General features: G+C 45.5%; 1 protein-coding gene across 10 annotated transcripts in view; it reads left to right on the forward strand.

The window, feature by feature from the left end:
- PXK (PX domain containing serine/threonine kinase like) overlaps window positions 1-21,111 on the forward strand; it is a 106,980-nt gene that overhangs the window by 13,386 nt on the left and 72,483 nt on the right. For all 10 annotated transcript variants that reach the window (XR_004537368.1, XR_004537369.1, XM_033926311.1 and 7 more), the window contains 6 exons: window positions 71-121; window positions 930-977; window positions 6,299-6,485; window positions 11,377-11,454; window positions 12,019-12,092; window positions 19,349-19,423. Coding sequence is in view for 8 of the 10 variants with exons in the window: in XM_033926311.1 (XP_033782202.1) it covers window positions 71-121; window positions 930-977; window positions 6,299-6,485; window positions 11,377-11,454; window positions 12,019-12,092; window positions 19,349-19,423 (513 nt within the window). In the remaining 2 variants the exon portion in view is untranslated. The remainder of the gene's footprint in view (window positions 1-70; window positions 122-929; window positions 978-6,298; window positions 6,486-11,376; window positions 11,455-12,018; window positions 12,093-19,348; window positions 19,424-21,111) is intronic.

Here is a 21,111-nt window from a genome sequence, read left to right on the forward strand (position 1 = left end):
AACTAATATGAACAATATATATAATATATATATATTTTTCAATTCTAATTTGCTTTTGTTTCTTTTGAAGGAATATATCATCCGTGTGCAAAGAGGGATTTCCATTGATAATAGTTGGCAGGTAATTCCTTTTTGTCTTTTTGGCCTAGTTTTTCTCTTTTTCACATCTAACTTCTTCAATACCAGGATTCTGGCTCTATGACCCTTCTTTCATAACCACCTCAAGATTTTGTCCTTATTTTAATCTGTTCCTAGTGTCATTTCTGCAGTGGTCCTGAGGCAGGGAGCCATGCACCAGCGCTTTTGAACCCTTGTGCCATGGGCTATAAATCCAGCCATTAAGGCCTCACCCTTAGCAGTGACTGTGACTCTCTCACTTTCTTCTCCCTCTTCCCCAAGAATTATGAATGCAACCTTCTCAACCTTGGTCAACCCGGAGAGCAAACTGGGACCGTCTGCATGACTGTACATGAACATAGAAACATGACGGCAGATAAAGGCCAAATGGCCCATCTAGTCTGCCATCCACAGTAACCATTATCTCTTTCTCTGAGAGATCCCACGTGCCTATCCCAGGCACCCAAAGGGTGGTAGATGCGAGAAACAGTTTCCCGGAAGAGGTGGTGGAAACAGAGATTGTGTCTGAATTCAAGAGGGCCTGGGATAGGCACGTGGGATCTCTCAGAGAGAGAAAGAGATAATGATTACTGTGGATGGGCCTTTGACCTTTATCTGCCGTCATAGAACGTGCTTCTGGCCAGTCATTTTTTTCTGAATGATGTATTTAAATTTAAGCCATAATCTAGTTTTGGAAAGGGACAAATCAAACAGGATCACATTCTGTGATATGAAGGTGCAATTGTGTGCTGCTTATTTGTGAAAGTGAAAAATGCTAGCTAACTTGCCACTTTATGCGGTGTGTTTTGCAGATTATAAGAAGATACAGTGACTTTGATTTACTTAATAGCAGCCTGCAGGTGAGTGACATTGTTCTATTTTGGGGATTGCCATTCTGTTGGAAGTAGGATATAGCTTTTGAAGATAACTTTTTTATAAATGGGAAAGGAGAAAGAAAAACCCAATTAAAAAGAATCTGAACGTCTATGAAATAGATTTAACATATGAGTCCAGGAATTTCCAGGGTGATTTACATTGTATCAAATTTTTGGAAAGTCGAATTATATTTTTCTTTTCATAAGCATATGATTCAAATTTATGATACATGCTCAAAGAATTCCACCAGAAGGTATAGTTTAGTAATGAAGAGGACTTCCAATTTTTCAAGATGTGCATAAGGGCAGTCACAAACATTGCATCAATGAGTTTAGGAGGACAGTTAGACTGTGTAAAACAAGGGTGTTGAGATCGGAGAATTATAGTGTCAAAGGAAATTTCTTCTGAACAATTGGTAATAGACTTTATGGTGTCCCAAATGCACGTCCAAAAGGAACGAACTTGAGCACAATGGAAAAGCATGTGATCAAGAGTCCCAACTCCTCTCTTCTTCTTCTTCCTCTTCCTCTTCTTTTTCTTCCTTCAATTTCTCTTTCCTCTTATCTTTCCTTTTACTAATTTTTCATGAACAGTCCTAGTACTTTAGATCTTTTAAAACGATTCAATTCTACATTGCACAATGTAACTGAATATTAGTTATACTAAATGTTTTGTTTTATATTTTGATACCATATACTTGAACTGTTTCTTATATTTTTTCAAAAAAATCAATAAAAAATATTGAACTAAAAAAAAAAAAAAAAAGAATCTGAACGAGCCGTGTTGGACCAGAGAACTTTGCTCTGACATCACTTCCAGCAGCCAGTCAGTCTTAATGCATTTGACCAGCCAGTTTTTTTTATTTTTAGATATTGATTTATTTAGACCTATGCCATTTCCTCCTGTTTCTTTGCATTTCCAGGTCAAGTGGAACCAAGGCTGGGATCTCACTGAATGAGCCTTTACTCACAACCACTTGGGGATCTTTCCCTTGTTTTGTATCCCACTCTCCCAACCGTCCTGCTGACTCTCTATGGCACAGGTGTCAAAGTCAGTCCTCGAGAGCCACAATCCAGTCGGGTTTTCAGGATTTCCCCAATGAATATGGATGAGCTCTATTAGCATACAATGAAAGCAGCACATGCAAATAGATCTTGTGCATATTCATTGGGGAAATCCTAAATACCCAACTGGATTGCGGCCCTCGAGGACCGACTTTGACACCCCTGTTCTAGGGCTCTGTTTGGAATCCTCTGACTGTAGCAATGACAGTGACTTCTGGGGGCTACAAATGCTTGCTGTAGTACCCCAACCCCAGGGCAGTAGAAGGCTTGGATACCTTTAGCCACTGGGCTAGCCCTACAAACTTGCCATCCTGATTTTGGATTTTGTCTGTGGCCACATAGAGCAGATGATGGATGAAGCTGCAAGTTGAAATACTGATTTGTAACATTCTTTTCCTCCAGTTTTTGACATATATCTTACTATGCACTGGGGAGGTTATTTGAATGATAGGCTGGGAAAATGAAAAAAACCCAAAACATTAAAGCAGATAATATTTGAATTTTTGGGGGGATTAACTGGATTCTGAAATAAAGGTGGAATGGGTATCAGAAAAAAATTGATGAGAATTTGCGTAATGGAAGCAGCTTAGAAAAAAAAAGACAAGGATAAAGCCTAGTGTGGCAGTTTTACAAAAAGCTCAATTCACAGGTAAATGATACCTTGGGGTTTCCTCTAGGGCAGGGGTGGTCGGTGTTGGGTTTTCAGGATTTCCCCAATGAATATGCATGAGATCTATTTAAATGCACTGTCTCCATATATGGGACGTACGCAGGTGAGGCTGGACTCATTTAGAGCACTGGTCTTTGATCTGGGGGACGCCGCATGAGCGGACAGCCGGGCAGAATGGACCACTGGTCTGACCCAGCAGCGGCAATTCTTATGTTCCTTATCAGACTAGGTTGCGACCCTCAAGGGCTGACATAGATATGACAAACATTGTTTGAAATGTCTGTATGCAAATGCGAGAAACCTAAAGAAACAAGGTGGAAGGAAGATAACCAGTGGGAAACTGTCATACCATTTAGTGATAGGGTGGATCGAATCAGTGGAGGCGTAGTGTAATATTTTAAGGAGGGCCTTGAATCAAACGGACTGAAAATTCTGCAAGTAGAAATTCCATGTTTAAGGGGCTGGGAAAGGATAGTGATAGGAGTGTACCATGAGAGCACACCTGTTGTATATCCAGATTGCTGTAATCCCGTGTGATGGTTGTTTTTCAGATTGTATGTTTTTCCATAAGTTGCTCAGATGTGAAGCAGAGGATTTGTTTTCAAAAGTAGAATGGTTTGGGCATTGTTTGAAATTGTAAAGGACAGCTAAACCCGTTAAAACAATATTTGTTGAGCTCAGAGTTGACACTGGATTAGTTTTGTGAATGTATGTATTGAGCTTTATTGCTCCGGGCTAGTTTTATAATAAATGTGCTGCAAGTTTGCCACTGATTCTTCTGTCTTACTGCTGTTGAAAAGCAGAGTAAAGATTTCCTGTAGTTAAAAAAGAACTTTCTTCAACTCCATTTGGCTTTAGTTTTTCTTGTTTGCTGTTGCTTTTACTGTAAAGCAAATTGAAACTGTTCATCTTTTACTGTGAATCTAATCAGATGCATCTGTGTGTCCATTATCTGTCCATAAATACTAATGAAGCCCATAGTTAAAGTTGGACTGGTTCATTTTTGTTATGACATGGCAGGCTTAATAGGAATATTCTCGTAAATTACAAAAATGCTTCCTGCAAAATAATGAGATTCTCGGACTGCAAGAAGCATTGGGCAATAGGATTACCATTTGCTTCATGCCATGTGTCTTCACTCTGTGTTTAAACATGCTCAGATGTAATGTGCTTCAAATAAACATTTCAAAGTATTAACTCATAAATTTCCTTCTGCAAAGTTCCCTTGGTACTAGAAAAACTAATATCTTCATAGGTAAATGAAATGATATACTCAAAATTATATTTGTCTAAAATAGACAGACACAATACACGTCCTCCAAAAATGTAACTGCTATAGATACTTCAAAAGCTTTTTTAAAATAGACAAACAGCATTTGCCCTCTTAGCTGTATCCCAAACTTTTATGTGCCAATGTTTTCTCACCAATATCACAATACAATTATGTTATCCTGGAAAATGGCCACTTTTGGATGCTCTGATTCAGTGTGATTGTGCTGTGTAAACAGGGACCGTCTCTCAATTCAATGCGGCACCAAATTTCACCGTCTGAATCGGGGATCAGCAAGTTCCCATACATTGCAATATGATGCTAAAAAATAAATACAAAAGTGCCCGTAATACAACCTAACTTAAGCCCCCTTTTACTAAGCCATGGTGGAGGTTTCTTTTTTTTAATTTTTTAATTTATAATTTTAATAGTTACAATATCAAACGATACCAAACCAAAGAAAAAAAAGGTGTTTCCACAAGTTTACAATAATCATACTTTCATACATATTCCTTTCAAAGCCCACAAGAAATGGGAGACATGATACCATTTCAAATATACACATTTATAGGAAAGAACTAAAGAAATGATTAACGATTCACGATTTATCCTCGCGAGTCCTAAGCTATTTCCTACTCTATCTTGGATCTTAATCTTATCCTCTTGTGGAGGTTTCTACCTTGGCCCGGGGTACTAAATGCTCCGACACTCGTAGGAATTCTTCAGCATCAGTCAGTATTAATTTATACAGACGGCCAAGTTCCATGTTTTAATCTCAGCAAATAAGATGTGGATTCCTTGTAAATATGCCCGGAAATTGCATGCATTTGGGACTTTGTGGTTACCTCTCATATACAAATTTAAGCCACTTACATTCCGAACCACAAAGGAAACAAACTCAAAGTGACCTGTTTGCCAACAGCAAAAATATAAGTCTACCCTCTATTTTTCAGTGTCCATCTCCAGACCACAAATTTAAGAAAAAAGGGGTCTGGCACCGTGAGTTTTATATCACGGTACTGGCCTCATCAGAACTATTTTCCTCTTCTGTAAAGACTTTCTGTTTTTCTTCCATACAGGCTTCATACCTTTCTATTTTTGATAAAATCAAGCTTCGGTAACAAATAAATTGGACACTGTTTAGTAGTAGTCTTAAGTCTGCCACTGTCTATTCAAGTTATAGGTGGCAGAAAACTTTCAACCATTGTGTTTAAATGGGAAAAAAAAAAAAATGTTATTTTTTTCTGGTGTTTCACTCACAATCAAGATCTGTATTCGGAGGACACTAAAGTACTACACCACCCATGCCATCTTTTATCACCAAGGGCTACAGATGTTCTCCTCAGGTTACATTTTGTGCACTCCCCATTGACAGAGTCCTGCTTTCATAGTGTCTGTTTTCTAATATATGAAGGGACTTTGGGGTCCTTTTATCAAGCTGAGGTAGGGGGTTTAACGCGCGTAATACCATGCGTTAAACCGTCTGCCGTACTAGCTGCTAACGCCTGCATTGAGCAGGCGTTAGTATTTTAGCCGGCCGCGCTAGCGCGGCCTGATAAAAGGACCCCTTTGTGTTAAACTTCCAATTCAATAGCCACCTGTGTCATGGGACCTCCGTGTCATCTTTTAAATCATAGAAACATAGAAACATAGAAATAGACGGCAGATAAGGGCCACGGCCCATCCATTCTGCCCACCCTAATGACCCTCCCCTACCTTTGCCTTGTGAATAGATCCCATGTGTCGATCCCATTTGGCCTTAAAATCAGGCACGCTGCTGGCCTCAATCACCTCCAGTGGAAGACTTTTCCAGCGATCAACCACCCTTTCAGTGAAAAAGAATTTCCTGGTGTCATCTCGTAGTTTCCCGCCCCTGATTTTCCACGGATGCCCTCTGATTTTCCACGGTTGCCCTCATGAAACCACAATTTTAGCACATGAAATTCTTTCCTTAGAGTATATCAGCTGAAAAGTGTTCTTTCTAATAGCAGTTACTTCAGATCTTAGTCGAATATGAACTTTACACCCATTCATCCTAAATCAGGCACATAATCCTTCCCACTTCTCTGAGAATTGCATTACATCTTGAGCTGTAGAGCTGAGAAGACGTGAGGAGGAGCATGGGGAAAGGATTCTCATGCTCAGAAATTTATACATAGTTCCACCAGGCGCTATGCATGTCTTATTCTTTCGGTCATTTTTTACAGGCAAGCAATTTTTCTATTGTATTAACATACATAAGAGGATTTTTTTTTTTTTTTTAAAAAGCTGTGTCCATAAAATCTTTTGGATTGATTTTAGATCTCTGGTGTAAGCCTACCTCTTCCGCCCAAGAAGCTGATTGGAAACATGGAACGTGAATTTATAGCTGAAAGGCAGAGAGGACTCCAGAACTTTCTGAATGTAATCACAACGCATCATGTCCTGTCTAATTGTGAAATCGTTAAGAAATTCTTAGACCCAAGCAATTATTCTGCAAACTATACTGGTAAGTAAATTCCATATTGTACTGTCAAATTATTATATTTTTGTACCTAAATATCATTACATCAGATACCATCCAGCTTTGTTCAAGCAGGTATTCTGCATTTTAATTAAGAAAAAAATAAAGAATAAAACTTACAAAGTTAATTTTAGAACAGTTTCCTTTTCAGGTAATAGATTGTTTGAGGAATTTTAGGAAGTAGATTTGAGTGATATACTGAGTTTCCCTTTGGAGAACCATTTTGAGTGACTTTTAATACATCTATTTCACTAATAACTGAATCGAGGTTTTGTCTCTTTAATGGAAATCTCGCTCTTTTTGTGCTCAGAGAAATCATTCTACCTCTTGGTGTTCTTGGACCAAAGTTCCTACTCAGGTTTTTATGTCTTGAAAAAGAACAAAAAAGGTCTGGAAATATAGAATATCATTTTGAGCACTGAATATCATCAAGGTATCCAAAACATTTCATTTGAATGAATTTGAAAGAATAAATACAGTTCTAATTGTTAAAGTGTAAAATTTGCTGAGTAACTTCAGTCTTGTATCTTTCTTTTGCCAAGCTTATAAGGCTGAGGGCATTGAATTGTGGTGTGCTTCACTGGATAGATCAGGGCCAGCTCAAGGGGATTTGATGCTCTGAATCAACATTTTGCTTTTGTGCCTCCATCTTGGGCTTCGGACTGCGAGAATGGCTCCACATCAGAAGAAAGCTAGTAGTATAGCTTAAATGCCACAGCTTTTCTCAGTTTCTGAACTTAAAAGTTGACGCACTTTATTCTCTAAAAAATGGAAAATACTATTTTTACATATATTTGGTGTCTAATCATTTTGGGGTCTTTTTACTAAGGCACGCTAGCCGTTTTAGCGCACACTAAACACTAACGCATTCATAGGATATAATGGACGCATTAGCGTTTAGCGTGCGCTAAATTGGCTAGGGCGCCTTGGTAAAGAGACCCCTTTATTTTTCCTGTTGGGTTTTCTTTACCACTCCTCTTATTGGTTTTCTCCTAAGTCATTCTCCAGGATCTCATTAACATTTCCTTTTTCTTTACTCTTTGTGTTTGTCTTTTTCCCTTCTTCCCCTATTGATCCTTCTTTTTTTTTCATCTTTTTTCTCCATATTTCTGATCTGCCTTTTTATGTTTGTATCTTGTTGCCCTTTTTCACCTTTCAGCTACTTACCAACTTTCCATTTCCTCCTCTTCCTTCCCTAGTCCTCCTGTTCCTCCAGCTCTGTTTCATTCCTTCTATAAACCCTGTCTTTCTTCTATATTTTAGTCCCCCAGTTTCCACCTCCTTTATTTATTCCCTCTCTAGCCATTTATCCTTTCCTTTTCCTTTTCTTCTCTCCTCCTCCTCCGACTCTTTTTTTAAATGAGACGCAGCAGAATATATGTTACCCTTCCATCAATTCCATCAATGTCATCTTTCTTGACTATATCTCCTTCTTCCCTCTTGTTAATCTGTTGGATCTGTTTTTTTGTCTTCATAAGAAACTGCTAGGGGTAACTTAAGTCTTTCTGCTAATTGGATGAAAGTACAGTGGTGCCTCACACAACGAACTTAATTGGTTCCAGGAGCAAGTTTGTTATGCGAAAAGTTCGTTATGTGAAACGCGTTTTCCCATAACAATACATGTTAAAAAAAATAATTCGTTCTGTAGCATAAAATATGCTAAGATGACATAAAAAAAGTAAAATTTTTTGTTATTATTTTTATTTAGATACATCTAAAAACATACCGTATTTGCCGGCGTATAAGACGACTTTTCAGTACCTTAAAATCCTCCCCAAAGTCGGGGGTCGTCTTATACGCCGGGTACTGTTTACATGCCCTTACTTTACATGTCCTAACATCTCCTTCTTTACCTCCTTACGGTGCTTACGGTAAGTCCTCCTGGCCCTGGCGACCCCCCCCCCTAGTTGTTCGGGCCAGGAGGGAGCCTAAATCCTCCTGGCCACGGCGACCCCCTAACCCCACCCCGCACTACATTACGGGCAGGAGGGATCCCAGGCCCTCCTGCCCTCGACGCAAACCCCCCTCCCCCCAACGACCGCCCCCCCCCAAGAACCTCTGACCGCCCCCCCAGCCGACCCGCGACCCCCCTGGCCGACCCCCACGACACCCCCACCCCCCTTCCCCGTACCTTTCTGTAGTTGGCCGGACAGACGGGAGCCAAACCCGCCTGTCCGGCAGGCAGCCAACGACGGAATGAGGCCGGATTGGCCCATCCGTCCCAAAGCTCCGCCTACTGGTGGGGCCTAAGGCACCTGGGCCAATCAGAATAGGCCCGGGAGCCTTAGGTCCCTCCTGGGGGCAGGGCCTGAGGCACATGGTCGGGTTGGGCCCATGTGCCTCAGGCCCCGCCCCCAGGAGGGACCTAAGGCTCCCGGGCCTATTTGATTGGCCCAGGCGCCTTAGGCCCCACCAGTAGGCGGAGCTTTGGGACGGATGGGCCAATCCGGCCTCATTCCATCGTTGGCTGCCTGCCGGACAGGCGGGTTTGGCTCCCGTCTGTCCGGCCAACTACAGAAAGGTACGGGGAAGGGGGGTGGGGGTGTCATGGGAGTCGGCCAGGGGGGTCGCGGGTCGGCTGGGGGGGCGGTCGGAGGTTCTTGGGGGGGGGCGGTCGTTGGGGGGAGGGGGGTTTGCGTCGAGGGCAGGAGGGCCTGGGATCCCTCCTGCCCGTAATGTAGTGCAGGGTGGGGTTAGGGGGTCGCCGTGGCCAGGAGGACTTGGGCTCCCTCCTGGCCCAATATTGTCGGGGAGTTGGGGAATCGGCGGGGCAAGAGGGCTTGGGCTCCTTTTTGCCCCGATCGTGTCGGGGAGTCGGGGGGGCAAGAGGGAGCCAGGCGGAGAGAGGGCAGTTAAGCGCAGTGCCTGCGCGGAAGGATGCAGCTCGGGCGACTTCGTTGTGTGAAACGAAGTTCGTTGTAGGGAGCAAGACATAAAGTTCGTTGTGCGCAGCGTTCGCTGTGCGAGGCGTTCGTTATGCGAGGCACCACTGTATGTAAAAAAAAAAAAAAAAAAAAATACATGAAAGTTCTCCTGACATGCTGAGCATGTGTAGAAAGCCACACTTCAAGTGAAGAAGAAGGTAATATGGCAGCTTTCCTTCTTTCTTGAACCTTCATCTCCTTCTCTCTTTCTTGGTGACTTTAACATCCATGCTAATGACCCCTCCAACTCTTATGCTTCTAGGCTGTTCGTCTTAACATCCTCATTCAATCTTCAGTCATGTTACTACATACTCCATTGGTTGCCTTTTGAGGCCAGAGTTTGTATATGTTCTTGTATTAATCCTTTGTAAAACCCTATTTTTAGCATTGTATTCTCGCCTAGAATTTATGATAGGCGTGTAATCAAATTTTAAATAAATTATGAAACTATCTACTTTCCTCTGCCTGCCAATCCCTCTCTTTCTCCGGTCACTTTGTTATATCCTTCTCCCTATCCTGACTGCTGTGCTCTCTTTTACATTCCCCATTTCCACCTCTTGCATCCTTCAAAGACCTGCCGTGCTCCTTTGTCTTGCACCTTCTCCATAGCCCTATATCCCTTTCAACTACCTCCCAACCTCTCTAAGTCCTTCAAATTGTGTTCCCTCCCCATCTTTCTGCACTCAGTCTCACAGCTCTACTCTTTTCTCTCACCCAATCACTTAGTTCCTACTATCCTCCTAATCCATTCTCAGTTTTTTAGTCTCCATTATTCCTCACATAATTTCCAAGTTCATGTTTGTCCACCTCTCCAATCTCCAACCTCCCAATACCCAGCCAATATTAACAGTCTCTCTTTTCTGGTCTCCAACCCAGCTTTGGAGGAGACCACAGCTTTTTGAGTAGAGTTGGCTAATGTTATTCAAAAGCTAGGCTTTATACTGTACTTAACAGAGCCTTTGTTGGAATTTCACATTTTTTCTTTAAAGCCCTCATCATCATCTTGTTTGGAATGTAGGGAGCCTGTCCCTCTCAACTTTAGAGTTCTGGTTGGTAGATTATCCAGAATTCCTTGAATAAATTTAATGCAGACAGCTTGTCTCCTCCCAAGTCAAGCTCCAACCCTTTAATGAGCTATTTCTCTAGAATGGTTGGAAGATATTTTTCTGGCAAAAATCCAGAAAGGCCTACCAGTCGTAAGTTGTTCCGTCGTTCTCTATTTTGATACTCCATTAGTTTCTCCAGCATTGTACGTCTTTCCAGCAATTTTGGTTTTTCATCTACTAGGCCTTGTATTTTGTCTTCCACGTTCAGTCATGTCCTTCAAAAAGGAAACAAAGTTTTGTTCCATTGTGCCAAATTTAACAGTTATCAGTTGTAGCTTTTGCCCAGAGACAATTTTACCTCTAACATTATCTCGGCAGCCCATGCTGAACTGAGAGTTGGTGAAGGTGGCGTGCTTTTGTCAGCTATTTTGGGATTTGCCACCTTGTTCCTTTCCTTCTCTTTTTTTGCCTGTTCAGTTGCCATTTGTAATCAGATCTACTATGTTTTTAGCATCCGTTAAATCGCAGAAACCAAGAGGAGCCACTGACAGATTAATTGCAGAGTTTGAAGAGAAGATCGGGAGCAAGGAAATGTGCTGCCTCACTGCTTCATGCGCTCACTGGAAGTCTTGCTTTTAATTGATGTTGAACGACAAGGTCAATTAATTAAGTTAGGCGGCTGTAGGCACTTACGGCGTCATTTTTAGAATTGGGCCCTAAATGTATTTGATTTTCTCAAGCTATGTTTTTCCAACCCGTACTCTTTGGGTTCTCAAATGTTGACAGTTAATCTTTTGATGTGTTGCCCCCATGTGAATGTTGTAACAGGTGAGGTATAATGAAGAGAAAGAGAGCCACAGGGATGTTTACTTATTCAGATAAACTTTTTTTTAAATCTTTTTCTAGAAATTGCCTTACAACAAGTTTCAATGTTCTTTCGGTCTGAGCCAAAGTGGGAGGTGATTGAACCACTAAAAGATATCGGTAAGACCTGTCTTCTGTACCTTTTAAATGTTAGAGTTTGGCAAGGGAGGAGAAAAGGAATAATTCCCAAAGATGATGACTATTTAAATGTAGGGGGGGGAGGAGAATGAGTGACAGTACCATCAAAATTTTAGCGGATTGTCTGTGAGGTCACACTTTTGTGTGTGTGGACAGGAAGGGCCAAATTCTGTAAAAGACATCCATTGACTTAGGCATCCAAATAAAATGGATAATAAGTCCAATCAATGACTTTAACAACTGATACTCTCTGTGTCCAGTGAGAAAAACACTTCACCTTCCTTGGCTTCAGGTACAGCTTGGATTATATGTCCTCTTGGGCAAGGAATTACATTTAAACTCAAATTTAAGTTGCCGTTTTCTTTACAAGAAGTGTAAAGCCTGTTGTGGAAACTTCACAGAGTACTTTGGCTGGATTGTGAAACAAATAAAATGCTCTTTACCTATTGCATTGTGATTTTGCAATCCTGTTAAAATCTTTAGCTTGAATTTCTGCTAAGTATAATCCCCTATATAATTCTGTGGCTGAATTTTTTTTTTTAATAGGTTGGAGGTTACGGAAGAAATATTTTCTAATGAAGTCTAAAAATCAGCCAAAGGAACGCCTTGTGTTAAGTTGGGTATGTATGCAGTGTTTCTGCAGTCTGTTCCTGGTACAGATCAGGATTAGTTAATTTTAACTACCCAGATAATTTACAGTAAATTAAATAAATGTGAAACTTAAAACTAAAGATACTAATCTGTCTACTTGGCTGTAAATTACATTTACATTGGACACACCCATGCTATTTAGATTTGGTTTGGGTGCATCTGCTTTGATAAATATTAATTCCTTTCTTACCTTCTCTAAGAAGCTCATAAGAATAGCGGTTTGGGGTCAGACCAATCGTCCATCTTGCCCAGTATCATGTTTCCAACAGTAACCAATACAGGTCACATATACCTGGCAGAATCCTAAATAGAAACATAGAAAATTGACGGCAGAAAAGGGCCACAGCCCATCCCAATGACCCACTCCCTGACTTTTACTCCCCTATAGATCCCACGTGAATATCCCATTTTCTCTTAAAATCTGACACGTTGTTGGCCTCAATCACCTGCTGTGGTAGCTCGTTCCAATGATCGACTACCCTTTCGGTGAAGAAGTACTTCCTGGCATCACCTTGAAATTTCCCTCCCCTGACTTTCAGCGAATGCCCTCTGGTAACCGAGGGCCCTGTAAGACAGAAGATATCATCTTTCACCTCTAAACGTCCCGTGATATACTTAAAGGTCTCAATCAATAGTAGCAAGATTCCATGCTACCGATCCCAGAGCAAGCAGTGGCTTCCCCTATGCCTATGAACTTTTCCTCCAGAAACTTGCCTAATCTTTTTTTTAAATTAGATATGCTAACAACTGTAACCACCTTCTATGGCAACAAATTCCAGAGTTAGTGAAAAAAATTTCCTCTTCTTTAGCACTCTCCAGACCAGTAGAGGTTAACTTTACGATTGGGTATATATCTAATCATGACCAGCAGGTGGAGACTGAAAACAAAACTTTGGGACAGTATATCCTAGCCCCTCCTCTCTATTTCCCTCAGTCTTCTTTCAGTCTCCAGCAGGTGTTGAGTGATCTGTACCCATCTCCCTTGGTAGGGCTGTTGGAATTTGTTTAGAGGTTTATTGTCCCTGTTTTTAGCCGGACGGAGCTTGGACGGACTCTGTTTGGGGGTTCGTCCGACCTCGGGGGTGTCAAACCCGGCGGGTCACGAGCGGGGTCCCTCCCCCCACTTCCTCCACCTCCCCATATTTTTTTAGAGGAGCCTCAGCAGTAAGCCTTGCCCCCTAAATCAAGCAAGGCATATTGCTTCGAGAGCCTGTGGAGTCTGTTCTGTAAAAAAAAAAAAAAAAAAATCCTGAGGTAGTGCTGGTCTGGAGGGTTGTATCCCTTTAAGAAAACTGTATTTTACTGTATTTTTTCAACTAACCGGCACTTTTTTACAGCTAGGTCGCGTATGGAGCAATGAGCACTTCTAAAGGGAAAAAGTGCTCATTGTGCTCCAGACGCGAGGCACTCGCGGCCGGCCTGTGCAAGCGGTGTTCAGGCCGGTGCGGTGGAGGAGCTCCGTCGGCAGCGGCTGCAGGCGCCCAGAGCTCCCCGCCGATGGTGCCTCGCGAGTCGGCAGGGAACGGTGGAGAAGCCCGGTCTTCTCCGTCCGCCCACGGAGGGATTCCCCGAGCCGCCGACGGTCGGGTTTTAGAGGATTCCCTCTCAGCTGATATTTTGACAGCTGATGCCGGCTTGCCTGTTTTAGCGGCTGAGACTATTCAGGTCTCTCAGCCGCTGCAGGCTGTGGAGGGAGCTGTTTTGGCGGGAAAGACGCCATCTTCTCTGTCTGGCCCCTCCATTTTGTCTTCCACCTCAGGTGACCTTCCCCCTGTTTTGGCTAAGCAGGGGCAGGTTTCTGCTGGGTCCCCTGCTGTGGCAGGGAGTCCCTTGGGACCCTCGGGGGGTTTTTCCCCTGATTTTTTCTTTTCATTATGCAAAGCCTATTTTCAGGCGGCTGGGGGTCCCGGTTGCGCCCAGGGGGTCTCGGGGGGTGGGGTTTCCTCCGCGCTCCCTGCGGCTTTGCCTCTCTCGTCTGACGTGACGTCCCCTCCGCCGCCTCTCTTGTCCAAGCGTCCGCGGGTGTCGTGGGACGAGGATTTGTGGTCGGAGGAACGTGTCGGTCTGGAGGAGGACCTGGACCCTTCTGAGGAATTCCAGGACCCTCTGGAGGGGACGGAAGCTGGCGGCGGGTTGTCGGGTTTCCCGTTCTCCAGTGACGAGGCGTCCGTGGTGCGCCTTTTTCAGAGAGATGAGCTGCCTGACCTTATTCAACAGGTTTCTTCGGCTTTGCGTTTTGAGGACGCGCCGCCGGAGACTCCGCGTGTGGGGGACCCTCTGTTACGAGGGATCCGTTCCGTTTCCCGCTCTTTTCCTATGCATCAGGATATTCGGGATATTATTCTTGAGCAGTGGAAAACGCCGGAGACGCCGTTTCGGCTGGCGCGCAGCATGGCTCGCCTGTATCCCATTCCTGAAGGGGATCGGGCTACGTTAGCTTCGCCAGTCGTGGATGCGGTGGTCTCGGCTATTTCCAAGCGGCATACCGTGCCTGTTGAGGGCGGTTCTGCCTTGCGGGACTCTGAGGAGCGCAAATTGGAGACCATCCTTAAGCAAAATTTTCAAGTCTCTGCCTTTGGGGTCCAGGCGGCTATTTGTGGGGGACTGGTCGCTCGCGCCGTGTTTCGGTGGGCGGAGCGGGTCTTGGATCGAGAGTCTGACGACTGGTCTCTGGTGGATCAGGAGGTAGCGAAGATTGAGATGGCTGCCTCATTCCTCTCGGATGCTCTGTATGACTTGGTGCGGATCTCGGCTAAGTCCATGGCTTTTGGCGTGGCCGCAAGGCGTGGGTTGTGGCTGCGCGCTTGGGCGGCGGATGCTGCGTCCAAAGCTAAGCTTACTAAATTTCCCTTTCGGGGGTCGTTTTTATTTGGAGAGGACTTGGATAAGTTGATTCAGACTCTGTCGGACTCGAAAGTTCCCCGTTTGCTGGAGGACCGTGCCCGCCCGGCGTCTCGGGGTGGTGCGGCCCGGGGGCGTTTGCGGGAATTTCGCAAGTATCGCCCTGGGCGTGGGGCTGCTTCTTTCCAGTCTCCGGGGTTTTCCCGGGGTCGGTTCTTCCAGCGCATGCAGCCCTTTCGGGGGGCCCGTCGGGGGGCAGGGAATCCCTCCGCCGGTTCCCCCGCTTCCCGTCCTGCACAATGACGCCTTGCCGGCGCCCCCCTTGGTTCCGGTGGGGGCCCGGCTGCGCGACTTTTTTCCCAAATGGGCCGAGATCACGTCCGATCAGTGGGTCCTGGAGGTGGTGCGGGACGGTTATGCCCTGGAGTTCGCCCGCTCTCTGCCGGATTTTTTCCTCGCTTCTCCATGTCAGACTCCTGGGAAGACGCTGGCGTTTCGCCAGACCCTTCAGCGCTTGCTAGATCTCAGGGCAGTAGTTCCAGTGCCCCCCCCGGAGTGGGGCACGGGCAGGTACTCCATTTACTTTGTGGTGCCCAAGAAGGAGGGGACTTTTCGGCCCATCCTCGATTTGAAAGGGGTCAACAGGGCTCTCAAGGTTCCCTCTTTCCGTATGGAAACGCTGCGGTCGGTCATTCTGGCGGTTCAGCCGGGGGAGTTTCTCACTTCTCTCGATCTGACGGAGGCCTACTTGCATGTTCCTATTCGGGCCTCTCATCAGCGTTTCCTGCGCTTTGCGATCTTGGGTCGGCACTATCAGTTCTGTGCGCTTCCCTTTGGGCTGGCCACGGCTCCCCGGACGTTCACCAAGGTGATGGTGGTCGTCGCGGCAGCCTTGCGGTCGGAGGGCATCCTGGTACACCCCTACCTGGACGACTGGTTAATTCGGGCCAAGTCGTTGCAGGAAAGCTCCCGGGTTACGGCTCGGGTGGTGGAGTTTCTCCGGTCGCTGGGCTGGGTGGTCAACCTTTCCAAGAGTCGGTTGGTTCCGGCTCAGCGTCTGGAGTACCTCGGGGTGCTGTTCGACACCTCCTTGGGGAAGGTCTTCCTCCCAGAGGCCCGGGTGAGCAAATTGCAGTCTCAGATTCGCCTGCTTTTGGCGTCCCGGTGTCCTCGGGCGCGAGATTTCCTCCAGGTCCTGGGGTCGATGGCGGCGTCCCTGGACGTGGTGAGGTGGGCGCGGGCCCACATGCGTCCTCTCCAGTATGCTCTGCTCCGGAGGTGGTCTCCCCAGAGGCACGGGATGGATGTTCCGGTTCCCCTGCGAGGCTTGGCGCGCTGCAGTCTGCGTTGGTGGCTCCGGACCCCTCACCTAGTTCAGGGGGTGGGTCTGGATCTTCCGCAGTGGACGGTGCTCCTTACGGATGCGAGTCTCCTGGGTTGGGGGGCCCAGTGCCTGGGTCACTCAGCTCAGGGAACCTGGTCCACGGAGGAGGCCTCCTGGTCGATCAACGTGTTGGAGACCAGGGCGGTCCGGCTGGCGCTGTTGGCTTTCCACTCCCTTTTGTTGGGCAAGTCGGTCAGAGTCCTGTCGGACAATGCCACGGCGGTGGCTTATGTCAATCGTCAGGGGGGCACCAAGAGCACTCTGGTGGCGCAGGAGGCGGCTCGGCTCATGGTTTGGGCGGAGTCGCATCTTCTGGACCTCTCGGCCTCTCACATTGCCGGGGTAGAAAACGTTCAGGCGGACTTCCTCAGTCGTCACTTCTTGGATCCGGGAGAGTGGTGTCTCGGCGCCGAGGCGTTTCAGTTGCTAGTGCGTGCTTGGGGGCAGCCCCTGATGGATCTGATGGCTACAAGTGGCAACGCCAAAGTACCCCGCTTCTTCAGTCGTCGCAGGGACGGTCTGGCCGAGGGTCTGGATGCTCTGGTCCAACCGTGGCCAACGGAGGGGCTGTTGTATGTGTTCCCTCCTTGGCCATTAGTGGGCAGAGTACTGCTTCGCATTGTTCGCCATCCGGGGCTGGTGGTCTTGGTGGCTCCGGATTGGCCTCGTCGTCCGTGGTATGCGGATCTGGTGAGGCATCTGGTGGCGGATCCTCTTCCTCTGCCTCTCGGGTGCGATCTTCTGACGCAGGGTCCCATTCCCATGTTCGACCCGTCTCCCTTTTGTCTTACGGCTTGGCTCTTGAAAGGGGCCGCCTGAGTAAGAAGGGATATTCCGACAAGGTGATCTCTACACTTTTGGGGTCCCGGAGGCTTTCTACCTCTCGGGCTTATGTACGGGTTTGGCGTCTTTTTGAGGAATGGTGCCGAGCGCGGGGAGTGGTCTCCTTTCGCGCTTCTCTGCCTAACATTCTAGAGTTTTTGCAGGATGGCCTGGATAGGGGCCTGGCCTGGTCTTCTCTTCGGGTTCATCTGGCGGCCCTGTCGGCTTTTCGGGGGCTGGTGACAGGTCAGCGTTTGTCAGCCATTCCTGATGTGATTCGCTTTCTTAGGGCGGCCAAGTTGATCAGGCCTCCCATAAGGCCCTCGATTCCCTCTTGGGATCTCAATCTGGTTCTCTCTGTTCTAGTGCGCCCTCCTTTCGAGCCGTTGGATGGCTGTTCGTTGAAGGACCTTACGCTGAAGTCGGTCTTTCTGGTGGCCATTACTTCCGCTAGACGGGTGTCTGAGCTACAGGCTTTCTCTTGTAGGGCTCCCTTCCTGGAGTTTTCGAAGGAGCGGGTTGTTTTGCGGCCTGTTCCTTCCTTTCTGCCGAAGGTAGTTTCTCCTTTTCATGTCAATCAATCGGTGGTCCTCCCGGTCTTGGGTAGTCGGGAGGGTTCTTCTGAGCAACGACAGCTGCGCAAGTTGGATGTCGGTCGGGTCCTCCATGCTTATGTGCAGCGGACCCGGGATTTTCGGAGCTCCGATCATCTCTTTGTGCTTCTGGCGGGTCCTCGTCGGGGGGCTGGCACTTCTAAGGCTACTATTGCGCGCTGGATCAAGGAGATGATTGCTGCCGCTTATCTTCTGAGTCAGAAGCCGGTTCCGGAGTTTCTCAAGGCTCATTCCACTAGGGGTCAGGCGGCTTCTTGGGCTGAGTCGTCGCTCGTGCCTCCGGTGGATATTTGTAAGGCTGCGGTTTGGTCCTCCTTGCATTCATTTGTTCGGCATTATCGGGTAGATGTTCAGGCGCGTCGGGACGCGGTGTTCGGTGAGCGTGTTCTGGTATCGGCCCTTCGGGGGTCCCGCCCGTGAGAGGGACTGCTTTGGTACGTCCCAATCGTAAAGTTAACCTCTACTGGTCTGGAGAGTGCTAAAGAAGGAGAAATTAGGTTCTTACCTGCTAATTTACTTTCTTTTAGCTTCTCCAGACCAGTAGAGGTCCCCACCCTGTCTGTTGTTGTTGTTGTTGGGGCTGTTGCGCGGGCAGTTTTTGGTTTTTGCTGCGGGTTCTAGTATTTTTCTAGGGCCGGGGAGAATTGAAGAACAGCGGCTGTGGCTCGGCTGGCTTAGCTGGCGAGCTGTGGGGACCTTCTTCCTTCGGGAATTTCTCCTCTGCATTTTCCAACAGCATTTTTGGGTATGTTATTTGTTACTCCTTTCGGAGTATTGTTTTTTTCTCTCTGTTGTTTTCCAGTTCTTGGTTCTGCTTGGCTATTCGGCAGACTGAGGGAAATAGAGAGGAGGGGCTAGGATATACTGTCCCAAAGTTTTGTTTTCAGTCTCCACCTGCTGGTCATGATTAGATATATACCCAATCGTAAAGTTAACCTCTACTGGTCTGGAGAAGCTAAAAGAAAGTAAATTAGCAGGTAAGAACCTAATTTCTCCTTATTTGTTTTAGAAGTAGCTTCATTGAGTGTCCCTTAGTCTTTGTATTTCTTGAAAGAATAAAAAAATCAATTCACTTTTACTTTTTCTATACTACTCAGGATTGTATAGGCCTTTTGGGACTATATTACTATGAAGTAGAAGTTAAATTTTGCCAGAAATCTGCAATTGGACTTGATATTTACTTTTAATTTTTCCTTAGTTCTCTTATTCTTAGGAGTGGATTTAAATATATAAAACATTAAAGTGAACGGTACTGTCTTTTAGAAAGCTTTCCCTTTCATACTTTTCTACAGTAACTTCTGTTAGCTCTTTGTTTACTGGAATTGGCCTGGTGATGTGAATAAAGCACTAATTGAAAGGGTGATTTGATAATCATAAAGGGCGCCTGTGAATTACTTTGGATGGTTCTTTTTTTGATGCTTTTTAAAAATTTGTGAGTAGACCTTACAGCTCCTGTTCAACAAATCAAAATGCTTTTGCCGTCCGATTTGGGGCTAAATCTCTTCCCTTGTTTTCTTTTCCAGATGTTGATTTACAATTGCTAATAACATTCTCTTCTTCTTAGGCGGATCTTGGCCCTGACAAATACTTGTCTGACAAAGACTTCCAGTGTGCAGTAAAACTCCTCTCCTCTTGTTCTGTAAGTTATCACTTTTTGTTTACCTATGAACTGTGCCAACATGACACTGTGATGGTAGTTAACACAGAACACATGAATTTGAATTGTACGCTGCTTAAGCATATAAATTCAGGCTGAACAAAAATACGAAAGAGCAAACTGACTGCTATGTCTGAACTGTGAATATGGTTTTGTACATAGTCTTTTGTCTACTGCTACAAGGTTCTGCTTGCTAGGCTGTAAATACATAAGAACATAAGAACATAAGAAATGCCATCTCCGGATCAGACCTTCGGTCCATCAAGTCCGGCGATCCGCACACGCGGAGGCCCTGCCAGGTGTACACCTGTTGTAATTTATAGTCCACCATATCCTTACATGCCTCTCTTAAGGAGATATGCATCTAGTTTGCTCTTGAAGCCTAGGACGGTCGATTCCGCAATAATCTCATCTGGGAGGGCATTCCAGGTGTCAACCACTCTCTGAGTGAAGCAGAACTTCCTGACATTAGTCCTGAACCTGTCCCCCCTTAGCTTCATTACATGTCCTCTAGTCCGTGTCAAATTGGACAATGTAAATAATCTTCTCTGCTCTATTTTGTCGATTCCTTTCAGTATTTTGAAGGTCTCGATCATATCCCCACGCAGTCTCCTTTTCTCAAGGGAGAATAATCCTAGTGTTATAAGTCTGTCCTCGTATTCCAGTTTTTCCATACCCTTCACCAGTTTTGTTGCTCGTCTCTGCACCCTCTCCAGCAGTTTTATATCCTTCTTTACAATACAAGTTTCAAGTTTTTATTAAAATTTGATACAATCGCTTATCTGGTTTCCTAAGCGAGGTACAATTCAATTTAAAATTGGGTACCATACATTTTTAAATACAATAAATATAAGACACACAACCCCCCCCACACACACACACTGACTAATTTGAACAAGAGGAAAGAAAGGGAGGAAGTACAATCTTTAAAGAAAAGGTAACATTTAAGGGCAGGACAATTGGGAGGGGATTAGATGAGGAGAAATGAAGAATGAATTATAGATAATAGGCGTCCTTAAATAAAAAAAACACTTCAAGTTGTTTTGAAACGGTCAAATACAGCTTTCGGCTGGTGTAAAAATCTCTCTCTTGCCATCATCATCATGGAGCGGGGGTGGGGGTGGGTGGGAGAAGACATACAACTTTGACCCCCGTGTAAACTTTTGCATCTGCAAGAATTACTAGACTTATGTCGGCAATCTTCATGTATAGTTTCCATCCCAAATCTGTAATAGTGAAGGATAATGTGGTCGGTTAGATAATGACCTCTAGGGTCATAACTAGGGGAAAAGGGGCATCCTCGTAGAATGCAAAGCCTTATGGGGATGTAAAAAGGCCTGAAATTCAGGCCTGGGTTGTCAGTGCTACTCTCTTACCATCCTTACTGGGTGTAGGAAAGAGAAATAGAGAACTGGAGGATCAGAGAAAGGTAAAGGAGCTGGGGTTGGAGGGCAAGAGGATCCAAATAGTCTTGCCTTCCCTTGAAACTGCAGGGAAATACTTTTAAAACCAATAGGAGGAAATATTTTTTCACTCAGAGAATAGTTAAGCTCTGGAACGCGTTGCCAGAGGTTGTGGTAAGAGCAGATAGTGTAGCTGGTTTTAAGAAAGGTTTGGATGAGTTCCTGGAGGAAAAGTCCATAGTCTGTTATTGAGAAAGACATGGGGAA

The sequence above is a fragment of the Geotrypetes seraphini genome, chromosome 17 (genome assembly GCF_902459505.1).
Source record: "Geotrypetes seraphini chromosome 17, aGeoSer1.1, whole genome shotgun sequence".
Lineage (NCBI taxonomy): Eukaryota > Metazoa > Chordata > Amphibia > Gymnophiona > Dermophiidae > Geotrypetes > Geotrypetes seraphini.